Source organism: Camelina sativa, chromosome 5, assembly GCF_030686135.1.
Source record: "Camelina sativa cultivar CO46 ecotype springtype chromosome 5, ASM3068613v1".
NCBI classification, from domain to species: Eukaryota; Viridiplantae; Streptophyta; class Magnoliopsida; order Brassicales; family Brassicaceae; genus Camelina; species Camelina sativa.
This window is the reverse complement of record NC_141884.1, coordinates 39195811-39218566: the sequence shown is the minus strand read 5'-3', so window position 1 is coordinate 39218566 and position 22756 is coordinate 39195811. Positions and strand designations below refer to the sequence as shown.

General features: G+C 36.4%; 6 protein-coding genes across 7 annotated transcripts; 1 reads left to right on the top strand and 5 right to left on the bottom strand.

The window, feature by feature from the left end:
* On the bottom strand, nucleotides 1-2301 carry LOC147944962 (delta-aminolevulinic acid dehydratase 1, chloroplastic-like; the record flags this gene model as incomplete). 2 transcript variants are annotated; one of them, XM_087451418.1, is given in 11 exon segments in its annotated part: nucleotides 1-78; nucleotides 166-237; nucleotides 324-445; nucleotides 534-589; nucleotides 660-729; nucleotides 821-904; nucleotides 989-1057; nucleotides 1152-1225; nucleotides 1321-1432; nucleotides 1588-1897; nucleotides 2161-2301. In XM_087451418.1, coding segments are annotated over 10 exon segments (1043 nt in total), but the record flags the coding sequence as incomplete, so codon positions are not given.
* A 1691-nt stretch (nucleotides 2302-3992) lies between these two features.
* LOC147944961 (wall-associated receptor kinase-like 9) lies at nucleotides 3993-7061 on the top strand. The gene is made up of 3 exons (XM_087451415.1): nucleotides 3993-5241; nucleotides 5344-5469; nucleotides 5661-7061. Exons 1-3 carry the CDS (start codon nucleotides 4206-4208, stop codon nucleotides 6908-6910), a joined length of 2412 nt encoding a protein of 803 aa, XP_087307541.1. The 5' UTR covers nucleotides 3993-4205; the 3' UTR covers nucleotides 6911-7061.
* A 119-nt stretch (nucleotides 7062-7180) lies between these two features.
* Nucleotides 7181-8839, bottom strand: LOC147944960 (heme oxygenase 3, chloroplastic-like). Its single transcript, XM_087451416.1, has 5 exons — nucleotides 8683-8839; nucleotides 8013-8458; nucleotides 7637-7860; nucleotides 7454-7561; nucleotides 7181-7367 (listed from the first exon to the last, which is right to left on the bottom strand). Exons 2-5 carry the CDS (start codon nucleotides 8452-8454, stop codon nucleotides 7362-7364), a joined length of 780 nt encoding a protein of 259 aa, XP_087307542.1. The 5' UTR covers nucleotides 8455-8458; nucleotides 8683-8839; the 3' UTR covers nucleotides 7181-7361.
* A 292-nt stretch (nucleotides 8840-9131) lies between these two features.
* LOC104750821 (PH, RCC1 and FYVE domains-containing protein 1) lies at nucleotides 9132-13816 on the bottom strand. The gene is made up of 9 exons (XM_087451414.1): nucleotides 13201-13816; nucleotides 13010-13096; nucleotides 12831-12920; nucleotides 12533-12613; nucleotides 12281-12445; nucleotides 10135-12204; nucleotides 9890-10036; nucleotides 9519-9805; nucleotides 9132-9436 (listed from the first exon to the last, which is right to left on the bottom strand). Exons 1-9 carry the CDS (start codon nucleotides 13246-13248, stop codon nucleotides 9346-9348), a joined length of 3066 nt encoding a protein of 1021 aa, XP_087307540.1. The 5' UTR covers nucleotides 13249-13816; the 3' UTR covers nucleotides 9132-9345.
* A 313-nt stretch (nucleotides 13817-14129) lies between these two features.
* On the bottom strand, nucleotides 14130-15820 carry LOC147944959 (HVA22-like protein c). The gene is made up of 5 exons (XM_087451417.1): nucleotides 15540-15820; nucleotides 15291-15317; nucleotides 14838-14960; nucleotides 14487-14745; nucleotides 14130-14386 (listed from the first exon to the last, which is right to left on the bottom strand). The coding sequence occupies exons 1-5, from the start codon at nucleotides 15605-15607 to the stop codon at nucleotides 14309-14311; spliced, it is 555 nt and encodes a 184-aa protein (XP_087307543.1). The 5' UTR covers nucleotides 15608-15820; the 3' UTR covers nucleotides 14130-14308.
* A 4106-nt stretch (nucleotides 15821-19926) lies between these two features.
* Nucleotides 19927-21646, bottom strand: LOC147944958 (transcription factor TCP15-like). The gene has a single exon (XM_087451413.1). It carries the CDS (start codon nucleotides 21179-21181, stop codon nucleotides 20183-20185), a length of 999 nt encoding a protein of 332 aa, XP_087307539.1. The 5' UTR covers nucleotides 21182-21646; the 3' UTR covers nucleotides 19927-20182.
* Nucleotides 21647-22756: the final 1110 nt, after the last annotated feature.

Here is a 22756-nt window from a genome sequence, read left to right as displayed (position 1 = left end):
AGAATATCTGCTCCTTCAGCCTCGTCTTCTCGTGCCTCAATCAAGGCCTCTCTGTAATTTGCAGGGTTCATTTGATACCTATATAGTTCACAACGTCAGTTTGTAACTGCTAGGGTTAGCAAAACAAATGCAAATTCAGTATCAATAAGGGTTGATGGGATTTACGTCTTCTTGTCTCCAAAGCGTGGGTTTGAGTCCAGGGCTTCACGGAAAGGACCATAAAATGAACTTGCATACCTGTTGGCAGAAAATTTTATACAATTAGACAGAACAAACAACTTCTAGAAAAGCTATTGAGGGAAAAATAAATGTATGATTATTACTTTGCTGTGTACGACATGATTGACACGTTCTGGAATCCTTCAGCATCAAGAGCTGCGCAGATGGCACCCACTCGTCCATCCATCATGTCGCTTGGACTCACGACGTCCGCACCAGCTCGAGCCTGGAAAGAGAGAAGGAGAGATCATTGATATCTTATTAGTACGAAAAAATTTCAGACATTTTGAATCACTAATATCGAAAAGGTGAACCTGGGAAACAGCTTGCTTGCACAGCTGGTGTACAGTTTCATCATTCATGATCACACCTACATAGATAAAAATGTATCAGAGTTCCAACTAAAATGTACCAGATGGAATTTGGGTAGAAATACTTACCATCCTCTCTAACGATCCCATCATGACCATCGGACGAATAGGGATCCAACGCCACATCAGTGTAGATAACCTAGCAACAGAGGAGAACACTTGTCACAATTGCAAATTACAACATTTTTCATCTCCTGGTATAACTAAAAAACTGAGATTACGGATCTTACAAGATCAGGATATTTGTCTTTGAGAAGACGAATTGTTCGAGGCACCAAACCGTTGTCATTGTATGCCTCATCCCCTGTTGGATTCTACAAAATGGACGCCAAAACAAAGCGTTAAAGATACAACTCAAGAACATATATACACACAAAGAGAAGAGAAGCGTGAAAGACCTTTAAAGCCTCAGGAACTTTAGGGAACAAGACAATACTGTTGACACCAACAGCTCGAGCCTTTGCAACCTGTTTGTAAAAGAAATCAGACCAAAAAAATTCACTTTCTTGTAACATGGCGGCAACATATAAATGAATCAAATCAAAAACACAAGGTCAAAACCTCTTCAACAAGACCATGCCTCCAGCCAAGTCTATAGCAACCAGGCATAGCTCCAATAGGTGTGTCTTCCTCACCTGCCAAATTCCAGAAACCACATAATGTTTATTAAAGACAATAGAGACCCCAATGAGAGATGTTTAAAGTCAGAATACAAAAGAAACTAACAAACCTTCATGAATGAAAAGTGGGTATACAAAATTTGCAGGGGAGATGTCAGTTTCCTGAAAGGCAGCTCTCGTAACAGGGGATGCACGGTTACGACGTGGACGTCGGTTTAGATTCTGCAAGCAAATAAGTAAACATTAGAAGAGTTAAAAACAGTAAGCCTCTTAAAAAGTTTCAACCTTGCAGCTAAATCAATCAAAGAACCGATCATCTTGTACAATGCAATTAGAAGCAGATTCAATCAATGAAATAAAGTGATTAGGATACTCACAAGAGGCTGAACTATAGGTGTACCAGCCGGAGCAGCCGGTTTAGGAGGAACCGGAGGAGCCTCTGGAACATTGCCAGAAGCTACAGCGGCTTCACACTCAGCATCACTCATTCCAAGCTTCTTAGCGTGTCCATTACCCGATTCACTAGCTCTTATGACAAGGTTACGACGTTGACTAGTAGCAACTCGAGAAGAAGCAACACTCACTTTACTCACAGTTGATCTCAGACCAATAAAGCTCTTACAATCGATTCCTCTGGTCGAAGAAAAGCTACACGAGGCGTTAAAGATCGGTGTAGTAGCCATGAATCTACAAAACACACACACACACACACACAAACAGAGGAACGCATTGAGAATATTATCAACGAATTGTGCTATTGAGTTGTGAAATTAAGGTTTCTAAAGATCTACCCGTGACTTAGAATGAAGGATTGAATTGAAAGTTACAGACTTTAAGATCGTATATTGACTAAACAAAGCAAGATTTATGTGAAAATGAAGAAGAAGGAGAAGGTTAAAGCAGTTTCGTTCGAAATGAAAACACAGAGTAAAGTTGGTGTTAATTCAAACCTTGAATGTGAAGAAGTTGTTGTTGGGATTAAGGAAGCTGAGTGGAAAAAAATGGGGTTTTAGGAGAAAGATGATAGCTTTAGATGATCGCCGATTTTGACAATTGACAAAGAAGATAGAGACTGGTGTTCACGCACTCTAGCTGCGAGTGAGAGTATACGAGTTCGAGGATTGGGAAATTTTTAAGTGTTTGGTGGTTTTAGTTTTAGAAATGGGCTTGATAGAGCTTAATGGGCCTATGTTAATTTGATGAAACCGGGCAATGTATATAAATAGGAATCGATTGTATACTCAACTATGCTATATTTGTGAATACATGGTCACACATGCCAAGTATATTATTATTGTATACTCAACTATACAGAGTATATGTATTACATGACCACATGCATGAACTATATGACATTATACGATTAACATCATAGACATATAATCCAGTACACCGGTCAATTGACTCCAGCAAAGACCTGTGTTGACTCCGGTGTTGACCAACACTTAAAAAGAAAATTCTAAATAAAAATAAAAATTATTATAGTAAATTATTTATGGATTTTCATGATTAAAAGATATTTTCTATTCAATATCCAAATTATTTTTTATATATCTCTAATATATTCATTCTTATAATTAATTACTTTTTATTTTTCAAGCTAAAGTAAATAGTTAAATAAAAATCATTTATAATTATTTTCAAGATAGAAAAATTCATTTATAATAATCTTCAAGATATAAAATCATTTATAATTATGTTCAAGATATAAAAACAATTTATAATTATTTTCAAGATATATATATATATATATATATAAATATCTCATAATCAGATTATTTAATTACTACAAAATCAATAAAATTAAATTCAACTACTTTCATTAGAAAATAATATGCAAAAGATTGAATATATGACTATTTACTCTAAATTTTGCATGGTAATTGTTATAAAAAAATTTAGACACTCTTTTCTTTAAAATTTACATACTCAAAATAACATATAAACAACAAAAAATTAACAATATTTATTTTTAACATATGAACATTTTCATTTTTACTCTTTTTTACACAATTACAATATGTTAGATTAATTTTTAGAATTTTTTTTTAAGGTTTGAGTTCTCTATATTACATTTAGAATATATTTAGGAAATATATTAAAAATATCTTTAGATATTGAATTAACATATAAACAACAACAACAAAAATTCACAATATTTACTTTTAACATATGAACATTTTCATTTTTGATCCTCTTTTACACAATTACAATATGTTAAATTAATTTTTAGAAATTTTTTTAAGGTTTGGGTTCTCTATTTCACATTTAAGATATATTTAGGAAATATATAAAAAAATATTTAGATATTGAATAGAATATTTTTTAATTAATAAAAACCATAAATGATTTAATATAATAACTTCTTATTTTTATTTTTAATTTTAGAAAATTTTTTTTGGTCAACGCCGGAGTCAACACTGGTTTTCACCAGAATTAATCAATCAGTGTACCAGATTGTATGTCTATGGTGTTGAACACATGACGTCATATAGCTCATGCATGTGGCGATTGTGGCCATGTAATACATATATTTTGTGTAGTTAAATATACAATAGTATAGTTGGTATGTGTGACCATGTATTCACCTATACTTCATGTAGCTAGCCATCTTTTTTCCATATAAATATTTTTTTTTTGCTCTCTCTCCACTATTTTAAGAAAATTCAAAAGGATGGAGAGTTGCATTATTGATTTAGGGAGTCAATTGGGAAGAAAAAAAATGAGTAAATGAGCAGAGAGAAGCAAATATGTGGTTGTGAGATACGAAGACCTGAGACTTGTCCAAGTAAACGGAATCTTATTAATTTATACACACTCTCCCTACAAATTAAAAACCTGTTTGCTTTTGCAAAATATAATATATTATTTTTTTGAATGTAATGTTAAATTATAGTATTCAAAGGAAAACTTTTTTACAATCAGTGCGTCAGTTCTTTGACGGAATTAAAAGAATGTAGAAAACTCAAATTCTAGAGCCTAGCCATATGCCCTTATGATATTGAAGAAAGAACAAATTTTTCTTGAGCAGAACATAAACATGAGTTCTTCTTATAATAGTTTTTCTCTTTCGATTCTCTTCTTTTTGCTACTTTTTGTTATTCTAGATTCGGCTAATCTGACAGTTTCTTCATGTCAATCCGAGTGTGGAGGAATCGAGATCCCGTACCCTTTTGGAATCGGAAAGGGTTGTTATATGGAGAAGTGGTACGAAATTACATGTAATGCCTCCTCTACTTCAGGAAAGCTCGTCCCTTTTCTTTCCGTAATCAACAAGGAAGTTGTGAATATCTCTCTTCCGACTCGGTTTAGGTATGGGTCAATTCACATAAAAAACCCAATAACTTCAAAGGGATGCTCAAGCAACGGAGAAGTGCTAACTGGATCACTTTTGAATTTGACGGATACCCCTTTTTACGTTAGCAAGGGAAATACACTGATAGCGGTTGGTTGCGACAACAAGGCATCGTTGACAAATGTCGAGCCAAGCATAGTGGGATGCAAATCAAGCTGCGGCAAAAATTACCATACGCATACCCCTACTAAAGATTATCTTGCAGCAGTCACATGTAATACCAAGTATGGCTACAATGACAGGTATTGTAATGAAAGCAGCACTATGGATGAAAAAAGTTGCAACGGTGTTAAATGCTGCAAGGCAAACATGCCTGATATGATTCAACAAACTGTTGGTGTCACCATCGAAAACACCACGGCAACGGGAGGATGCAAAATTGCCTTCTTGACAAACAAGGCACATTATTTGTCTAGTGAATCTGATCCGCAAATGCTTCATGCTAGAGGATACAGTACAGTTGAGCTAGGTTGGTTTATCCATACGGCGAATCATTCTTTTACGAAGTCTCTGGGATGCTATGATGTAAAAGAGTACAAAAAAGAGTACGAAAGTAATAATGGGAGGGCTCCCGATACAAGTTGTCTATGCGACTACAATGCTTATCTAAGCTATGCAAGATGCTCATGCAGATTTGGTTTCCAAGGCAACCCATACCTTTTGGACGGATGCAAAGGTTAGTAGTAATTGTGGTTTTAATTGAAGTTTTCTATGATCATGGTCAAATTAACCTTATGAAATCATCATTAAATTACAATCCTTATATTTTGAAAACCAGATTTTAATGAATGCCAAGTACCATTATCTGATGGAACTTCAACTTTCTGTGGCCCACGCGCTTCTTGTGTCAATTTGCACGGAAGCTATGACTGTGTGTACACAAATCATCGGCCACTTGCTATAGGTAAGTTGAGGGAATTTTTTTTTATCCCAAAATTTGTGCGTGTCTCCATTTAACGCCCTTTTTGCCTTTTATAATGGTGATGACCAACATTTTCGTCAACAATGATGATGAACTTTTTATATATTACCATTTACCCAAGAAGTAAATAAACGAAAAAAAAAACGTTTTTGCTTTCTTTTTTGAGTTTCCAGGACTTGGGGCTAGTTTTGGCTCATTAATCTTAGTTGGTGGAATATACTTGTTATACAAGTTTATTAAAAAGCAAAGAGAGTTACACAAAAAGAAGAAGTTCTTCAAGCGTAATGGGGGTCTATTGTTGCAACAACAATTGACTTCCGCAGAAGGCACCGTCGAGACGACAAAAGTGTTCGGTTCGAAGGATTTGGAGAAAGCTACTGAAAACTTCAGTTCAGATAGAATACTTGGTCAGGGTGGTCAAGGTACCGTGTACAAAGGAATGCTTGCCGATGGAAGAATTGTAGCGGTAAAAAAATCCAAAGTCGTGGACGAAGACAAGCTCGAAGAGTTCATCAATGAGGTTGTCATTCTTTCACAGATCAACCATAGGAACATCGTGAAACTCTTGGGATGTTGCCTTGAGACACATGTCCCACTTCTCGTCTACGAATTTGTTCCTAATGGTAACCTTTTCGAACATCTTCATGACGAGTTTGATGATAACACGATGGCTACTTGGAAAGTGCGTCTCCGCATGGCTATAGATATCGCTAGTGCTCTCTCATACTTGCACTCGTATGCATCTTCTCCAGTTTATCACAGAGACGTCAAGTCCACAAACATAATGTTGGATGAAAAATATCGAGCCAAGGTATCTGATTTTGGAACTTCAAGATCGGTAACAGTGGATCATACCCACTTGACAACAGTAGTTTCGGGTACTGTGGGATATATGGATCCAGAGTACTTTCAGTCTAGCCAATTCACAGACAAAAGTGATGTCTACAGCTTTGGGGTTGTGCTAGCCGAGTTGATAACCGGAGAAAAGTCCATTTCTTTTTTGCGGTCTCAAGAAAACAGGACATTGGCAACTTATTTTATTCAAGCGGTGAAAGAAAACAAACTCTTCGACATCATTGATGCTCGAATAAGAGATGATTGCATGTTGAGTCAAGTGACTGCAGCGGCGAAAGTTGCGAGGAAGTGTCTCAATCTGAAAGGGAGGAAACGACCAAGCATGAGAGAAGTGTCAATGGAGCTTGATAATATTCGTATGTCTTCCGGAGATATGCAACCGCAAGAGCATATCAGCGAGAACGAGGAAGAGGAAGAAGAAAACAAAGGAGTTGTGGAAGATATCATAAGTGTAGAATCAAGGAACAATGTTGTAGTTACCGCTCCAGCTTCTCAATACAATGTTGTTACTGGGTCGTCTTCGTCGTGGTCAGATGTTGAACCATTGTTTCCTCTCCAAACACGGTAAAACTTCAACTTTGAATACTTGCTTGAGTGTACAATAAATATTTCTATTATGATCGTTAAGTGTGTCTGTGTGTAAAAACTATGTGTGTATTGTGTAATAACGAATGTTCGTATCCATTTCCCAACAGAAATAAAATAATTCAAATACATAATTTTATATTTTATATTTTTTTTTTGCAATAACTAGTTACATTGTTTGTTTGTTTGTTCTCTAGTGTATTTCATAGGGACAAAGTACATTAAAAAATCCGAATTGTACTGAGTGAGTCAGTTCCACCAAAACCAAACTTTTGTCCTCTTCATTTTATAAACTCCACAAACTAGCAAAATGCTTTATTGAATATTTGAAGAGTTTGTGAAACAAATTAGGACAATATGAGACGAAGAATCTCACCAGAGAACTTGAACGATTTCTCAGTCTCTTGCAAACAATGCCTCTTCTCGTCTCTTGTTCACCACTGCCCATTCAAATAACAAAATCCACATTAGCCCCATTACAATGAATCCTTCCTGTTATAGATAGTGTTATATATATGTTCAATACCTCTGCAACGCTGTTCAGTTTTTTCCTCACATCTTGTAACAACTGAGATAGTTGGCCATCCCATTTATAGAACTCAAGTTCTTTACCATCGAGTATCTTCTTAGATACCTGCAAATTAAAGTTTCAGAAACTAGTTACAACTTCCAAGTGAGTTTAGTGCAGAAAGTTTTTCTTCTTTTTTACCTTTGTACCAATCATTTGGCCACCGGCACTATGAGCAAAGTAAATGTTGTAAAAGTGACAAATGAATGCTTCAGGATCCCTCTCTGCTAAAACTTTTAAATACTCAGAATATGTTCTACCAGGAGCCATTGCCTCTGGAATCTCATAACCTTGTTCCTTGAACCACTCCAAATCCTTCCCAAGTTTCTCAGCTCTTTCCAATCCCGTGTTCTTGAACACAACATCTACTCGTAAACAAAAACAGAGAATTTAACAAAATGTTACACATGAAAAACATTATAAAGACAAGACCTACCTTTTCCAAACCACTTCAAACTCTTTAAATGAAACGACATGATACTACTCAAAATTCATAAGAAATGAGAAAGAAACTCACAAGTTGGGAAATCGGATTCGTCAATGATCCCTTCAAGAGTGTCGTAAACCAATTTACTATCCACAAGAAACTGTAAGTATCCTTCCACAGTCGGCTCCCATTTAGTCACAGGACCTTCCTCTGGAGATTTAGATTCTTTTTCTCCTTCCTTTGCCTGATCTCTAGTGTGCAATCTCATCGCCACGAGTCTCATCTCGCCCACGAAACCAATTGATTCTTCTGGATACTTCTCTCTTCTTACCATCTCCTTTACAGCAGCCGCGGCAGACACCACGGAAGCTGGACCTCCGTTTGCTTTTACAGCAAGATAGCCACGTGGAGCGGTTAGGTTTCGGGGATAACTAATCCTCACGGTCGGTCTCAGACCGAGATAGCTCTCGCTATAGAGTCTTGTGCTTGATGGAAAGTGGCATGAGGAGGAGTTAAGTGTTGTTGTAGCCATGATTCTGCAACATACACACACAGAGTTAAGGATTTATTCAAGCTATAAGATATATAGAACCGAAATTAGGGTTTTTAGGAGAAACATGAAGGAAGAAGTGTAAGCAACAAGGCTAACGAGAAAAATACAAAACACGGTTTATGTCTTTTTGACAATTGACGGATTCAAACACCTAAATGTTATTTTTCAAATCAAATCGGTGAAAATAAACAAAGATCAGAACCATACCTCTGGAACTCTGAAGATTGAATGGAGAACAATGGAAGATGAAAGGGTTCAGGGGTTTGGGATTTTTCTTTAACATTCCTTTGTAACAATTACCAATATCATAAATTGGTATATTTCCTTTTCTGTTTGTTTACTTTTTTTTTTTTTTTTTAGTTTCGGTTTTATTTGTTTCCTAAAACAGTCTGATATTTTTTTGTAATCGAAAATTTAGATTTTGTTCCGTTTCTTTTGTTGAATAAAATTGTCATAATACGTTACGTCTTCTTGAAGAAGTGACTCGTAATTAAGGAATGTTTTTCTCACTTCGTGGCAGAAAGAGAGTAAAAAAAATAAACTCATGGACTAACAAAAGTGAAACCCATTGAGATTACTTTCTTTAGTTGTGCGAGTGTGATTGACCTTTTCGGTTAAAGCATGACAATTAAGTATCTGCTTGCTCTGGCTAGGAGTTTGTTTATCATAAGCAAACAACACAAACTGTATTCACAAAAGAGTAAATTAAATATAATTTACATCACACAGTTTTTTCTATGAACATCAGAAAAACATCATGTTCCAAGTAAAAATTCTACATCAATGTGTTTTCTCTTTTTATTCTATATGTCACTATCTTTTCTTTATCTTTGTTAGTCTCTCTTTCTACTGTAGGAAGACACATGAGTCCTAAGACACTAGAATGTTGTGGCGTTCACACACTTTACCTCCATTTTCACCCCACCACTTCTCCGCTTGTTCTTCGGTAAACTGTTTCCGGCTGCAATAAAAGCAAAGTTTTTAGCGAGCTTGAACGAGATATAACATAATATGTCATGTTGTTTTGCTTAGCAATCATATACCTGAACCTGACACGCTTGAGTTCATTACCACCACCAGGTAAAGACAACAATGTTAAATACACTCCTGGTTCGTCTTGCACAACTCTCTCTGGCTTCTCACTGTGTTTCCTATGCCCGTTAGCTAAGCTCCTACTTGTTAGGTTATTTTGACTATCATGAGAAACCATGCTTCTTATATGTGTTTGGCTACTAGTCTGAGTTAATGTCCCTGATGTCTCTTTGTCTGTGTGCTTTGAGTTGGTGTTAATACCATCCTGTTGAGATTGTTTTTCAGCCATTTCCTTCATCTGCAAAGACCATAGTAAAGTTATGGGTGATCGATATATGAAACAGATGAATGTAGTTGAGTTTGAGTCTGGAAAATGTCAAACCTGAGTGGTCAGAGATCTAATAACCTCCTTTGCAGATCTGTTTTCCTCTGCTTCATCTGCTGCCATTGCAGTAACCACTTTCAACTGCTTTCTAGTTTTTTCGAGTTCCTCTTCAAGTTGGTGGGTTTTGAAATTAAGTTGTTCTACCTACAATGTTCAGTGAATAGAAACAGTCTTTTAGGTCTAGAAGCATTTGCTTTTGATGTAATCTACAGCTGAAATTAGATATGGTTAGAAACCACTACCTGTTCCTTTAGACCTGCCATTTCTTGACTAAAACTTTCTTTCATTTGTTTAGATTCCTCAGCTGCAACTTCATAAGATCGACGTGGACTAGTTGACTTTACTGAAACAGGAGACGCTGTGCGAGAGCTCACTCCTGAACCAGGAATTTTAACCTTGGGAATTTTCGGCAACGCTGTTGATCCTTTGGATAATGGTGAACTAAGAGGCTGTAAACTGCCATTCATGAAAGGGAAGACATTACGGTTATTTGCTTCAGATTTTAAGTCTCTTCTGTGGTGCCTTCTTTCACCGTAATGCAATAAAGAATCAGCAGACGATATTCTGGAGTGCACTGAGAGGAATCTTTGAGTTAAGCTGTCTCTTTCAGGAACATCTGTTGATTTCCGCATGTTCAAAAAGTTTCTGGCCTGTGAAGTTGGCGTAGAAGGAGATGATTCTCTAGACTTTTTCAGCTTGGTAAAACATCCGTAACACACTCTGTATGGTTTGTTCATATCAGGTGCCAGAGCAGCTCTCAGAGACTTCCTACTGCTGCATACTTTACAAAATACCAGACCACAGTTGTAACAGTTGTGGCGTTTTCTTCTAAAGGTGAAGGGATTGCGGCAACCAGCACATAGAGAATGTTCAGAGCCAGGTACCCATTTGTGAACACAAATCACAGCAGTAAAGTTTGATCCACATGTTATAGCCTTCACTTGCTTTTCTTTCAGAAATCCCACAACCGCTGGTTCCATTTTGTTCTCAACGTTTCCTTGGCCTAACTGGCCATTTAATCCCTTTCCCCATGTGTAAATTTCTGATTTAGATGTCAAGACTGCAACATGATAAGAACCACACGCAATCTCCTCCACAGAAGCCTCTACTATGTCTCCTTCAACACGTGCAGGAAAGTTTCCCTTGGCCGTAGGGTTTCCCAGCTGGCCATAAACCGTGCTACCCATTGTATACACATGTCCTGTGGATGTAAGACAAACCGTGAGACTATGTCCGCAGGCAACTTGGTAGATATTTTCATTCGTCAACGAGACTACACACTCGGGAATTAGTTTTGAATCATAATCACCATGACCAAGCTGGCCTTTTTTGCCGTCCCCCCATGTGAAGACTTGCCCGCATGAAGAGCCAACTTCTGCATCAGATGCTTCATTAGTCACTTCTACCACTGCAGCTGTATGCCAAACGCCACAAGCAACCTTCACTACCATTAGTCCACTTAAGCTTTCAACTTCACGCGGCACACTTGTGCTTCTCCGGTCTCCATGACCTAGAGCACCAAAAGATCCATCTCCAAACGTGAACAATTGGCCTGATGATGCAACTACTGCTGTATGCCAAGGACCGCAAGCGACATACGATACATGAGTTCCTTGTAAGACACCAGTCACTCTCTTGGGAATCCAGCAGCTGGATTCATTCCCGTGCCCAAGCAAATCGACATTATGAGTGCCATCACCCCAACTGTAAAGATCACCGGATTGAGTAACAGCGCATGTATGGAAATCCCCACAGGCTACAGATTTGAAACCAATTCCTCTGACACTATTAACAAACTTTGGTTGGTGGGCATCTTTTTCTATGCCGTGCCCTAGCTTTCCTCCTGCTCCCTCGCCCCAGCTGAAGATCTCTCCTTGTTTGGTAACTAAAACCGCATGACACCTACCACATGCAATGTTTTGGGCATCAAGAATTGTTGACTCTAATGCTTTCGGTAAAAGGGCATCCTCTGTCGTGGAGTTCAGTGACTTTCCAGTACCGCTCAGTACACCATCATATATAGCTTCACCCCAGACAAAAACATCACCTAAGGCATCAAAGTCTTCGTGAAATGAACCATGGCTAGAGGTGCTCAAAACGCTAGATAGACTGATCCGAACTGGGTCACTGGTCGAGAACCGTGAATTTGAATTTTCAACAATTGAAGGAGCTGGAGAAAATGGAGAGAAGGTGTTGGCATTGGCTTCTGTCTGATTGTTACTGGCGGGTGCAGTTATTGAGACAATGTCAGCAAACACTTTTCCCAACCGATTAGGTGCAGAAGTCTCAGTAGAGGGTTGAATAACTTGATCCTGTAGTAATTAAGATGATGCAAAGTATAAGGTGTATGTTCAAATTCCTAAAAACATGAAACGTGGTGTTACTCACAAGAATTGTTACAAAGGGAGACACTCTTCGAGCATGAGGGGTTGGACATTCAGCGGAAGTGATCTCAGGTTTAATAGTGTTTTTCCATTTAGAGACTTTTACACGAGTAATCAATGCCTTCAAACCAACAACCCAAACTTCTGCTTCATCTTTGTCTTTACATATCTGCCCAAAAAATCGTCAACAAAGTCAAGATGAATCATGAACTCTCTAAATGCTTTTCTACAATTGGCAAATGGCACGAAAACTCACCAAATCCAAGGACCTGTCGGGACATATAAGCGAAAATGACTGATACTCTTTCTCAGGACGTGGATATCTCTTAAATGTAGCCTGAAACAAACTTTAGCCATTGAGTCTAAGATGAAAGTAAGAACAAGTGGAGGTAAGAAGAATGATAATATAAAAAGACGCCAATAGAACATAACACCAACTTACAAAGTAACAATAGTCGAAATGGGGATATAAAAATATTTCAGACTCTAACTTATAATTAAGAAACTGTACTTGTTTTGTGAACGAAACACGCATATTGCAGAGAAAAACTCACCGTGCGTTGTCCAGGAACAATTCTCTGGACTTGATTCAGCTTAATCTGCTTCTCTTCTTTCCCAGAGTACCATACTAATGCAGACTCATCCTATATATTCACATATAATATATATGAGCAAAACAAGAAGGAACACAGAGAGTTCTAATTCTAATCATGGCGTCAAATGAAAATCTTACACTTGTGAGCTGGAATGGACAAAACTTAGGCTTCCCTCTACGTCCATATTTCAGCAAGTACGACCCTTTCTTAAGAGACGTAATGGCCTGGAAAAAATCATTACACAATGTTATAAAATACACTGCTTCAAACCATACTAACTATCAAGAAATGACATAAAGACACAGCTGATGATAAAGAGTAAAGGTACCTGTTCGACGTCTCTTTCAGAGAGACTAATTCTCAAGGAATCAGCCATTGATGAAGCTGCTGCAAAGAGCTAATCCCCTTTTGAATTGGAATCATAATTCTCAACCAAACCGTTTAACATTACTCGAATCTCGTTCCAATCATTCCTAAATCCTATCTAACCCATTCTTACTAGTTAGAATCCCTTCAAAATTGAAATAATTTTCAAAATCCCCAAACCCTCAAGTCCAAAATGTACATTAAACCAAAAAAACAACAAATCCACTCTGGAAAAATCCTCAGGAATTAGAACCCTAGCTTTCTCAATCGCCTGTTCACCAAAATTTTCAAATCCTGTTCTTGATATATCGAAAGCCAAAATGCCACAGGGCTGGCACGCCTCAGGTTTCGATCCTAATAATCTGAAAGCCTCGATAAGTATCAAATGCGAAAACGAAAACCAGCCTCGCCGGACGTAGAAGCCTGTACCGTCGTCGATCGCCGGCGATGAGGATGGAGGAGCAAAAATTTTTGAGAGGCTTGTCGTGATTTGAGAGAACCCACCTATACGCCTATGCTTCGCTCCCGTATTCAAAACCTTTCTTTCTTTTTTATATTTTTTAATTATTCTTTCTTTTAATTTCATCATTTCCATAACTAACTATATGCACATCGTTAATAATTAATCTAGGCCCGGCCCATAAGCCCAACTCGTTACAAGATAATAATTGAATATTTCTAATTATTTGTTTTTCTCATCAAAGTACTACAGAACAGCGACAAAAGCGGACAGAAATGGTCCCTACGAATTTTGACTTAAAAGTTTTGCTTACACACACAAAACAGTAAATGTTTTTTTTTTTTTCCCCCCCCCACAAAAATAAACAAACTAAAAGATGTTAACTGTTAACATTGAATTCCATATTAATCTTGAGTGAAATAAACTGAAACTTTAGCAAAATCATGTTTACTAGATAGAGCTTATACATAAATCCTGGCAAATTATTTTTTTAAAAACCATAGAGACAGACAGACAATATATATTATAGTCACATAGCGAGAGCTTATAAACTGAAAGTAGCTTAACCGGTTTAAGAACAGACCGAGACCAATGTAACATGGTGGTAACTTTAGTACCTATAGTCATCATCAAAGATCATGTAATTATTGCTTCCTCTAGTACTCCTCCCTCTTTCATAACTATCCTTCTGCATCCCACAAAACACACACAACATTACATTAGCTAATATACCATTATGTAGTATGTAACATTTTAAGGTAAATGAGCAATGTGAGAATTTTACTTACCCTAACGATCATTCGCTCAAACGCCTCGGTACCGTGTTGTTCCATGTATTTCTCAGCAGCAGTGAGGATGTCGTCATCGTCCCGTTTGGGGAAGAAATTGAATTTCTTGTGAGGAACATACCATATCTTTGTGGTGGCTCTTTGAGGATCTCTGTAGAATGGTCTTACGAAATGTTTGTAAACATGTTGTGCTCCGTTGAACTGTGGTAACACTAACCAACATATCCCAAACAGCTTCATGTATGGCCATATCGGAAACCTTATATGATTAACAAAAACAAAAACTAATAAGTATTATTATCTAATTATGTAAGGAAAAAGTATTGAAGTGTTAATGAATCACACACTAACCATTCGAGAGGTTTAGAGAAAGTGAGTTCAAAGAGAGAGAGGAGTGCGTAGAGAACCCAGTAAGTGAGCCATTGCTCATCTTCTGGTAATGATCTTGTCTCTATTGCTTTCACTGATGCATATCTGTTTTGCACAACATAAAAAATTCAATTATTACAAAAGTGAAATGCCTCGTGTCTTGGATTCTAAGTGGGTTTGTGTGGGTATACGTGCATCTGAAATACTTTTTTTTATTCCATATAGTGACAGAGGATCAAAGTTTTAAAAGATTTTGTTTTTATATTTCTTTAACCCCAAAATTTTCAAATGTTCATCTAATAAATCTGAACGCAAGATTGGCCTAGAAAGTGAGTTTTTGGCAACAATTAAATTAGCCATATCAAACAGATTTAACACAAATCATATGAGAGACAGAGAGAGAGAGAGAGAGAGAGAGAGGGAGGTTTCACTTACAGAGGGTAGACAAGAGTAACCAATGGGCTGCAAAAGCAAGAACACAGACACAGTAAGTATCCACAAAACTTCATAAATTAGTACTAATCTAAAGAGGGTTTCATTTTTCAAAACCTATCTAGTAGAAAATGTAGCTAAACTTAGTAGAAATAAAACGAAGGAACCAATATAGGATCTAGTAAACACCAAAAACACAGATCAAGATAGGATCTGTAAAGAGAAATAAAGAACAAGGAGAGAGAGATTTACAGAGCAAGGACATCAAAGTTCTTGATGAGAACTTGAAGAACATTATCATCTCCAGAATTTGAAGGCATTATTACTCTCCAGTTGAACTCTTCCAACTTCTAAAGCTTTCCCCTTTTTTTATTTTCTTCTCTCTTTCTCTCACTCACTGTAGAAGTAGAAACAACAAAAGTGGAGGCCAGGTTTCACTTACAGAGACCCTTTCTTGGACTTTTATGACCAAGTGCACTCCCTTCGTTTTTTTTTTAATCTATTTTTTTTTTTACTTTTCAAAATTTTGGGGTAAAAAAGAGGCACCGAAATTTTACACTTTATTATGGACAATTTTATTTCCTTTTCAACCACACCTGTTGGAAATTTGAAATATTACTTGTGATTTTTTCCTTATATCAATTTATATGTTTCTACAAAAAAAAAGTAAAAAACTATTAAAATTTTGAATGTTACTACAATTTGTTAAAAATAGTAACTTAATCTTGATCGTTGGTCCAATCTCCCAAGTCTGGTCTCTAGACCTTGGTTTTTGCCTTGGAAAAGACCATGTTGACGTTCTCAGCTTAATCCAACATGGGCTTACGAAAAATCTAATAAATGGATGGGCCTTACAGGAGCCCATGTTTTCTATCTACCTCATATCAATTAATGGAGCTGGAGGAGTTATTCCAACTGGGGCTGAGCATATAAAGGATTCGTCTAGTTTTTTTTTTCTTTTTTTCTTTTAATATATCAATCATGAAAAAGGTTGAAAACCATATAAAGACTATTTTCGTATTCGAAATTTATGTCTTAAGTATTGATAATGACTAAGTTAGACCCGCGCGATGCCGCGGGATATTATTTTATATATTTTGAAATACATTTGATATTCATAAGTATGATTTTTAATTTTCTGAAATTATATTAATCATGAAAATTATGGTTTACACAATGCTAAGATATTGAAATGAACCGAAGAAAACCTACAATGGTTTGTAACTCCATAGTATTTGTTATTACCATTATTTACTCATATAATTGGCTTAACTCTACTATATGCTATGTATTTGTTATTACCATCTTCCTTATATCAATTTATATGTTTCTATAAAAAAAACTATTATAATTTTGAATGTTAGTACTACATTTTTTTAAAAATAGTAACTTCAATCTTGATCGATGGTCCAATCTCCCAAGTCTGGTCTCTAATTAGTAATTACTCTCTAGAATCTAGACCTTGGTTGTGCCTTAGAAAAGACCATATTCCATATATATGTACTTGACGTTCTTGTCAGCTTAATCCAACATGGGCTTACAAAAAAATCTAATAAATGGATGGGCCTTACAGGAGCCCATGTTTTCTATCTACCTTATATCAGTTAATGGAGCTGGAGGATTCCAACTGGGGCTGAGCATATAAAGGATTCGTCTAGTTTTTTTTTCTTTTTCTTTAATATATCAAGGGAATTTGCACTCACTAACCAACAAAAAAACTATAATTAGCCCACTAACTACTCTAACCATTTATAACTAATATACTCTATATAAACTATAATATATACTATATTACCCTTGCCCTTACTATTTCCTTCCACCCTCTTCCACCACCATCCCCACCCCCTACCACCACCTTCCCCACCCCCTAAAACCACCATCTCTACCTCCTACCACCACCTCTTTACCACCATCACCACTAGGGTTCCCAATGTGCTTCAAGGGTTTAAATTTCCTCCAGCCAAACCTCCGGCCACCGCCGTCGGCCAACAATCCCGGCGAACTTTTCCGACACCAAATCCGGCGAACAATTCCGGCGAACTTTTCCGGCTACTCCGGCAAGCCACCACCGAAGTACCACCTCCGGCCAACCACCGCCGGCCAACCACCACCAGCCAGTCACCTCCGGCCAGCCACCTCCGGCCAGCTACCGCCGACCAGCTACTTCTGGCCAGCTACCTCCGGTCAGCTATCTCCGGCCAGCCACCACCGGCCAACCACCGCCGGACAACTATCTCCGGCCAGCCATCACTGTCCTCCACCACCATTGATAATTTTGCACTGCTCTCATCCTAATCTTCTAATTTTTTAATATATACTGTTATTTACTACTATAGTTTTTTTGTTTTGGTTACTGACCTAATTCACCCATATATCACTCATGAAAAAGGTTGAAACCATATAAAGACTTTTTTTTTTTGGTATTCGAAATTTATGTCTCAAGTATTGATAATGATATATATGGTATTTTATGCCTTTACAGTAGTCTTTTTATCATTATTTCTTCTAAAAATATATAAAATGATTATCGTGAATTAGATGACGAATGATTGTATTAGCGTAGTCTGATTAAACATAATAGAGAAGCAAGTGATGGAATGATGATCATCTAATCTTTTCCAGATCAAGAACAACGAATACACTCTTCTATAAGGGGTATATATACCTACGTAGATCCATACATCTATATTTTAAGCATACTTTATAGACATTTTAATTCCTTTTGGACCTATTGGGTAATGCCAGATTACTACTACTTCTACTTGTGCCCTTTCCTATTCTTTTTAGTATAAAATAAAACGCCGACATAAAAACAATGATCGGTCATGAGACTCATGACTCTCGTATCTTATATGTTTATCATCTATAAAAGTAATACGTAAACAATAATATACAAATATCAAAGAAGATTCATGAGATCATCTGTGTGTCTGTGTCTATATATTTTTTCCTATCACCGTGAAATCTAATGTACTTTTAGCTTATTGGTCATATTATTGAGATTAAAAAAAAATCGCATATTCTTGTAAAAATGCTTGATAATTTCCTTTATTTAACAGTTTAATTCATTGACATAACATATGGATGAGATTATATAACCGACAGGCCTATGATGTCAAGGAATGGTTCACACCGATCTACAGAAACTTCAAGTATTATTTTCAATATATATACATATTGGTTTTATATAGAACAATAATTTGTTTCTATTAGCAGAATATTAATTAATTATATATATAATGAGCTGTGTGTAATATTTAAAAATTGTTAACGCCTCAATTCCCATGCTCGTTGATATCTCTGATTTATATACAGCTTAGGTCTATTACACATTCGTTTCTCTATATATGCATGTATACCTATGCATGGGAAGACCGTATGTACATAAATAGTAAACATAAAACTAATAATGTAGACCGACACAAGATGCAGCGATATGGTTATTACGCATGTTACATGTGCTCATGTATTTTTCCGTATGATGAAAATTTCCTGGCTAATTTTACATCTTCAATCGATGTATCCCATGTCCCCATTATAGATTACATATAATCGATGTTCCATCCATCCAATTAAAGATAAAGCTGGAATTTTCTAACCATCATGAGTTTTTTTAACATGCTTATTACATATGCATGCATAGAAACATAAATCTACATTCAATAAAATTTCGTTCTAGACACATTGTTTTCACTTTACAGTATAAATATATTTCTTCAAATTTTTAGCATAGACTGAAATATTCTTGGTGAAATTTTTGGCTCTCCGAAATTCGCAAAACTCTGACATATAAACACAATTCTATGAATGCATATATATACATTTCCATATAACAAGAATTAAAGTTGATAATAAGTGTCACTGATCCAGAGATTATAAATCGTGCGTCTTCAAATGTAGCACGTACGAGACCTAATTAGTTCCGAGTTCCGACCATATATGGATCTATACATAATTTTTTTTATAGTTCTACTTCTTGTGTCTTACGTTTCATTGCTGATAGGAAATAGAACTATACAGACCAAGCATTCTCGCAAAATAAATGCCATAAAAATTATGCAACGGCTATAAATTGAATATATTAAACGTATCCCAAACGATGCGGATAGAAAGACCTACTGGCATTAATATGGTATCATATCTACAAGTTAATGCATATCCACTCGTCATCAACACACTCGTAATAACCAAACCAATCACATTTTAATGCTTATTAACTTGAACAATATGATTTTATTACTAATTATAAACATGTCAACAAAATATTATTATAGTTAATTACCATCAAACATTGATAGACCAGCCAATATTGATCAGACCAAAAGATGTGATTCATAACGAGAAAATAATAAATCAAAGGAGATAGAACCAACGTAATATGTACCTCTCCGAGACAATGTAGTCGAAGGAATTAAACCATGAACGAAGAGATTAATTGATAATTTATAATATCTTATAGACTATCCGTACTGAAATATACAATAATATAATACACAATATAGAAAACTTGTTCAAAAACCCTAATCAAGTAGTGTGTCTCATTAGAAAACTCTCACACTCAAAGGGAGAAAAACATTTGACAAGACAAATGTACTACTTAATGAGGCCAAAACCTCTAGAAAAAAACAAAGAAAAGAGATTAATAGCAAAATCCACATACGTACGTACTAAGATATATCGATAATCACGTTCATACTTACTCAATACATTAATCAGAAGAATAAAGATAAAAATCTGATCAGAGCTCTTAGAATTTAGAAAGAAAAAAATATATGAAATAGTGAAAAAAAAAAAAAGCAATGCGAAAAAAAACACGCTTGTTAAGAACAAACAAACAAAACGAAAGGACCAAGAAAAATAAATCTCACAGAATATATATGTTTGTGTGTGTTTGCCTAGGAATGATGACTGGTGCTTCCATCTTCTTGATGGTTGTGATGATGCTCTCCGTCGCGGTTTTGTTGGTTGTTGTTATGGTTCGCCGTTTCAGCCACCGGTCGGTAAGCAGCGTTCAACGCCGCTAAAACCCCATAATGGCTATTTTCTCCACCGCCGCCACCTCCTCCATAACCAGACGCCAAAGGCTGTCCGGAAAACAAAGCAATCGGAGCTGCAAAATTCATAAGATGGACACCACCGCCACCACCACCTCCACCTCCACCGCCGCCACCACCACCGTTGGGGTTATAAACATCTCCGGGGACAACACCGGAATGGTGAGGGTTGATATTAAAAGCCCATAGGTTCTGTGTGTTGTCACCACTACTCCAAAACGGCGCCGTGGCAGGACTCTGGCTCGTAGGTAAAGATCCGGCGGTTGATTGTACTAGATAGTTCCCCATTTGGTTGTGATCTAAAAGCTGTGAAGAAGAAGAAGACGAAGAATGTGACTCGTTCTTGGGACGAACCTGTTGCTGATGATGATGCTGAAGATGAGTCATGGACTGATGAGGAGAATGGAAGTAATAGCTACTAGGAGTTGTACGAAGATGAGCAGCAGAGAGAGAGGATCTTGAGCTACGAAGTGAGATATTTAAAGAAGTGAAGTTAGCCGGAATGGTTCCAGTCCCTGTAGCGGCTATAACCGCCGGCTCAGCTTGTTGGAGTAGCCACTCGATGGTTTCACCGTCGGACTTATGGCCAAGCTCACGTGTTAGCTGAAAGACACGAGCAGCGCACATGGCAGGCATACGGATCCGACGGCCTCGGCCTTCGACTTTGGTGTGTCGGTCCTTGGTAGAGGTTCGCTTAGGAGGAGGCTTCTTAGGCTCGGAGCTAAGTTCGGAAGAAGCAGGGATGATGGCTAAGGAAGTGGAAGAGGAGGAAGAAGAATCAAGAAGCTGGAGAGGGAAGTTGGGCCGATGATTCGGGTTATGGTCCGGATCCGGATCCATGATGATGATGATGATCGAAGCTTAGGTGGTGGGGAAGTGGGACTATACCACTGTCTCTGTTAGATCTTTATGTGAGCCATAGTAATCTCTCTCTCTATAAATCTCTGTTTTTTTGCTGCTTCTTTTAGAGAGAGATAGAGAGAGGTTATAATATGGTCCTTAAGGACATGAAACTCCTTTCAGATGGGAAGCTTAGCTGTGTGTCTATGTCTGAGAGAGAGAGAGAGAGAGAGAGAGAGAGAGAGAGAGAGAGAGAGAGAGATTAAAGCAATGAATATGAAAGCATGGACTTTTATTTTAATTTTTTTCTTGCTGCTTTATATCTTTTGATTTTATTTATGGAATTTTATTTACATTATAAACTATTCCCTTTGAGAATTTCTCGTCATTTTTGGAAATAAAAGAGATGGGGCTACGTGGTTCTCCAATCTGTACAAAATATTCAAATATAAGATGTGTTTTTTCTTTTATTTTTGGGGGTGTGTGGTGTGTTACGTAAACGTACAGTGATCAAAATGAGTGAGGAAATAAACGGTGTTTCGTATTTATTGTGTTTGATTAGTAATAATACAACCCTACTCGATCTCGATACGAACACTCTTTTTCATTCTTTCCAATAATTTAAAAACTGACGTCAGTGTGTTTTCGTCGTAACTTTTAACTTCAAGCGATCGGGGAAATTAATTGCGCACATTTAGCGAAAATTTCAGCGATTCAGACAGAACTCAGAAGTTTTACATACGATATTTTGTACATATGTGACAACAGAATAATAAATAGATAGAATTATTATTGACAGTGATTAATCCTTTGGCTCTATGGTAGTTCACGAGATCCACATGATATAATAGAATCCAACTGCTTTTTTTATGTGACAGATGGATTTTCTATTTTTCTCGTCTTGAATGAGTTACCAGTTTGATATTATTATTCTTATCTAAAAAGACCATATATATATTATACGGTATAACTTATACCCAAGATAAAAAAAATCTTATATAGTGCTTTATAGATTTGTATATAAAAGCAAATTTGTAATGCTTCTCTTTTGTTTCCACCATTGGTATTATCTCATTGACATACAATTGTCGTTAAAAGATGTAGCACTAAATTTAGAAAATTATTTTCGACACTCTGATGTGGACAGAACATTTGATCTTTAATTATTTTATTTTATTTTATTTTATGAAAGTTTTATAAGTAGTGATGAAGAAGTTTCATTTCTAATGTGATGATTATTCATACAGGCAGTTCAGTATACTAGTATTTTGTTTACATATACATTCATAATAGGAGTTTAGAGAGTTCTTCTTTTTGTTATTTTTCACCATAAATTTACAGAAATTATAGATGATAATATACATGTTTACGTTTTAATAAAATATATAACTTTTTTTGTAAAAGTAAAATTGATATATTATGAAGATTATAGTATATTAAATAATCCTACCAAAAATAGTATATTCAATAAAATAAAAATTCAAATGTGTTTTCTAGTAGAAATCAAGTTTTTTTTAAAAAATACACCAACGAACAGGAGGATGTAGATAGCAACAATTTGCCAGGTAATATGTT

Coding starts and splice junctions, on each gene's coding strand:
- LOC147944959 (XM_087451417.1), bottom strand. CDS start 15,607: ATGCCTTCAAATTCTGGAGATGATAATGTTCTTCAAGTTCTCATCAAG. Junction 15,318..15,539: donor AACTTTGATGTCCTTGCTCT/GTAAATCTCTCT, acceptor TTGCTTTTGCAG/CCCATTGGTTACTCTTGTCT. Junction 14,746..14,837: donor TTCTCTAAACCTCTCGAATG/GTTAGTGTGTGA, acceptor TAATCATATAAG/GTTTCCGATATGGCCATACA.
- LOC104750821 (XM_087451414.1), bottom strand. CDS start 13,248: ATGGCTGATTCCTTGAGAATTAGTCTCTCTGAAAGAGACGTCGAACAG. Junction 13,097..13,200: donor CTGAAAGAGACGTCGAACAG/GTACCTTTACTC, acceptor GATTTTTTCCAG/GCCATTACGTCTCTTAAGAA. Junction 9,806..9,889: donor TTAGATCTCTGACCACTCAG/GTTTGACATTTT, acceptor TGGTCTTTGCAG/ATGAAGGAAATGGCTGAAAA.
- LOC147944960 (XM_087451416.1), bottom strand. CDS start 8,454: ATGGCTACAACAACACTTAACTCCTCCTCATGCCACTTTCCATCAAGC. Junction 7,861..8,012: donor CGAATCCGATTTCCCAACTT/GTGAGTTTCTTT, acceptor GTTTACGAGTAG/ATGTTGTGTTCAAGAACACG. Junction 7,562..7,636: donor GCCAAATGATTGGTACAAAG/GTAAAAAAGAAG, acceptor TTTAATTTGCAG/GTATCTAAGAAGATACTCGA.
- LOC147944958 (XM_087451413.1), bottom strand. CDS start 21,181: ATGGATCCGGATCCGGACCATAACCCGAATCATCGGCCCAACTTCCCT.
- LOC147944961 (XM_087451415.1), top strand. CDS start 4,206: ATGATATTGAAGAAAGAACAAATTTTTCTTGAGCAGAACATAAACATG. Junction 5,242..5,343: donor CCTTTTGGACGGATGCAAAG/GTTAGTAGTAAT, acceptor TTTGAAAACCAG/ATTTTAATGAATGCCAAGTA. Junction 5,470..5,660: donor TCATCGGCCACTTGCTATAG/GTAAGTTGAGGG, acceptor TTGAGTTTCCAG/GACTTGGGGCTAGTTTTGGC.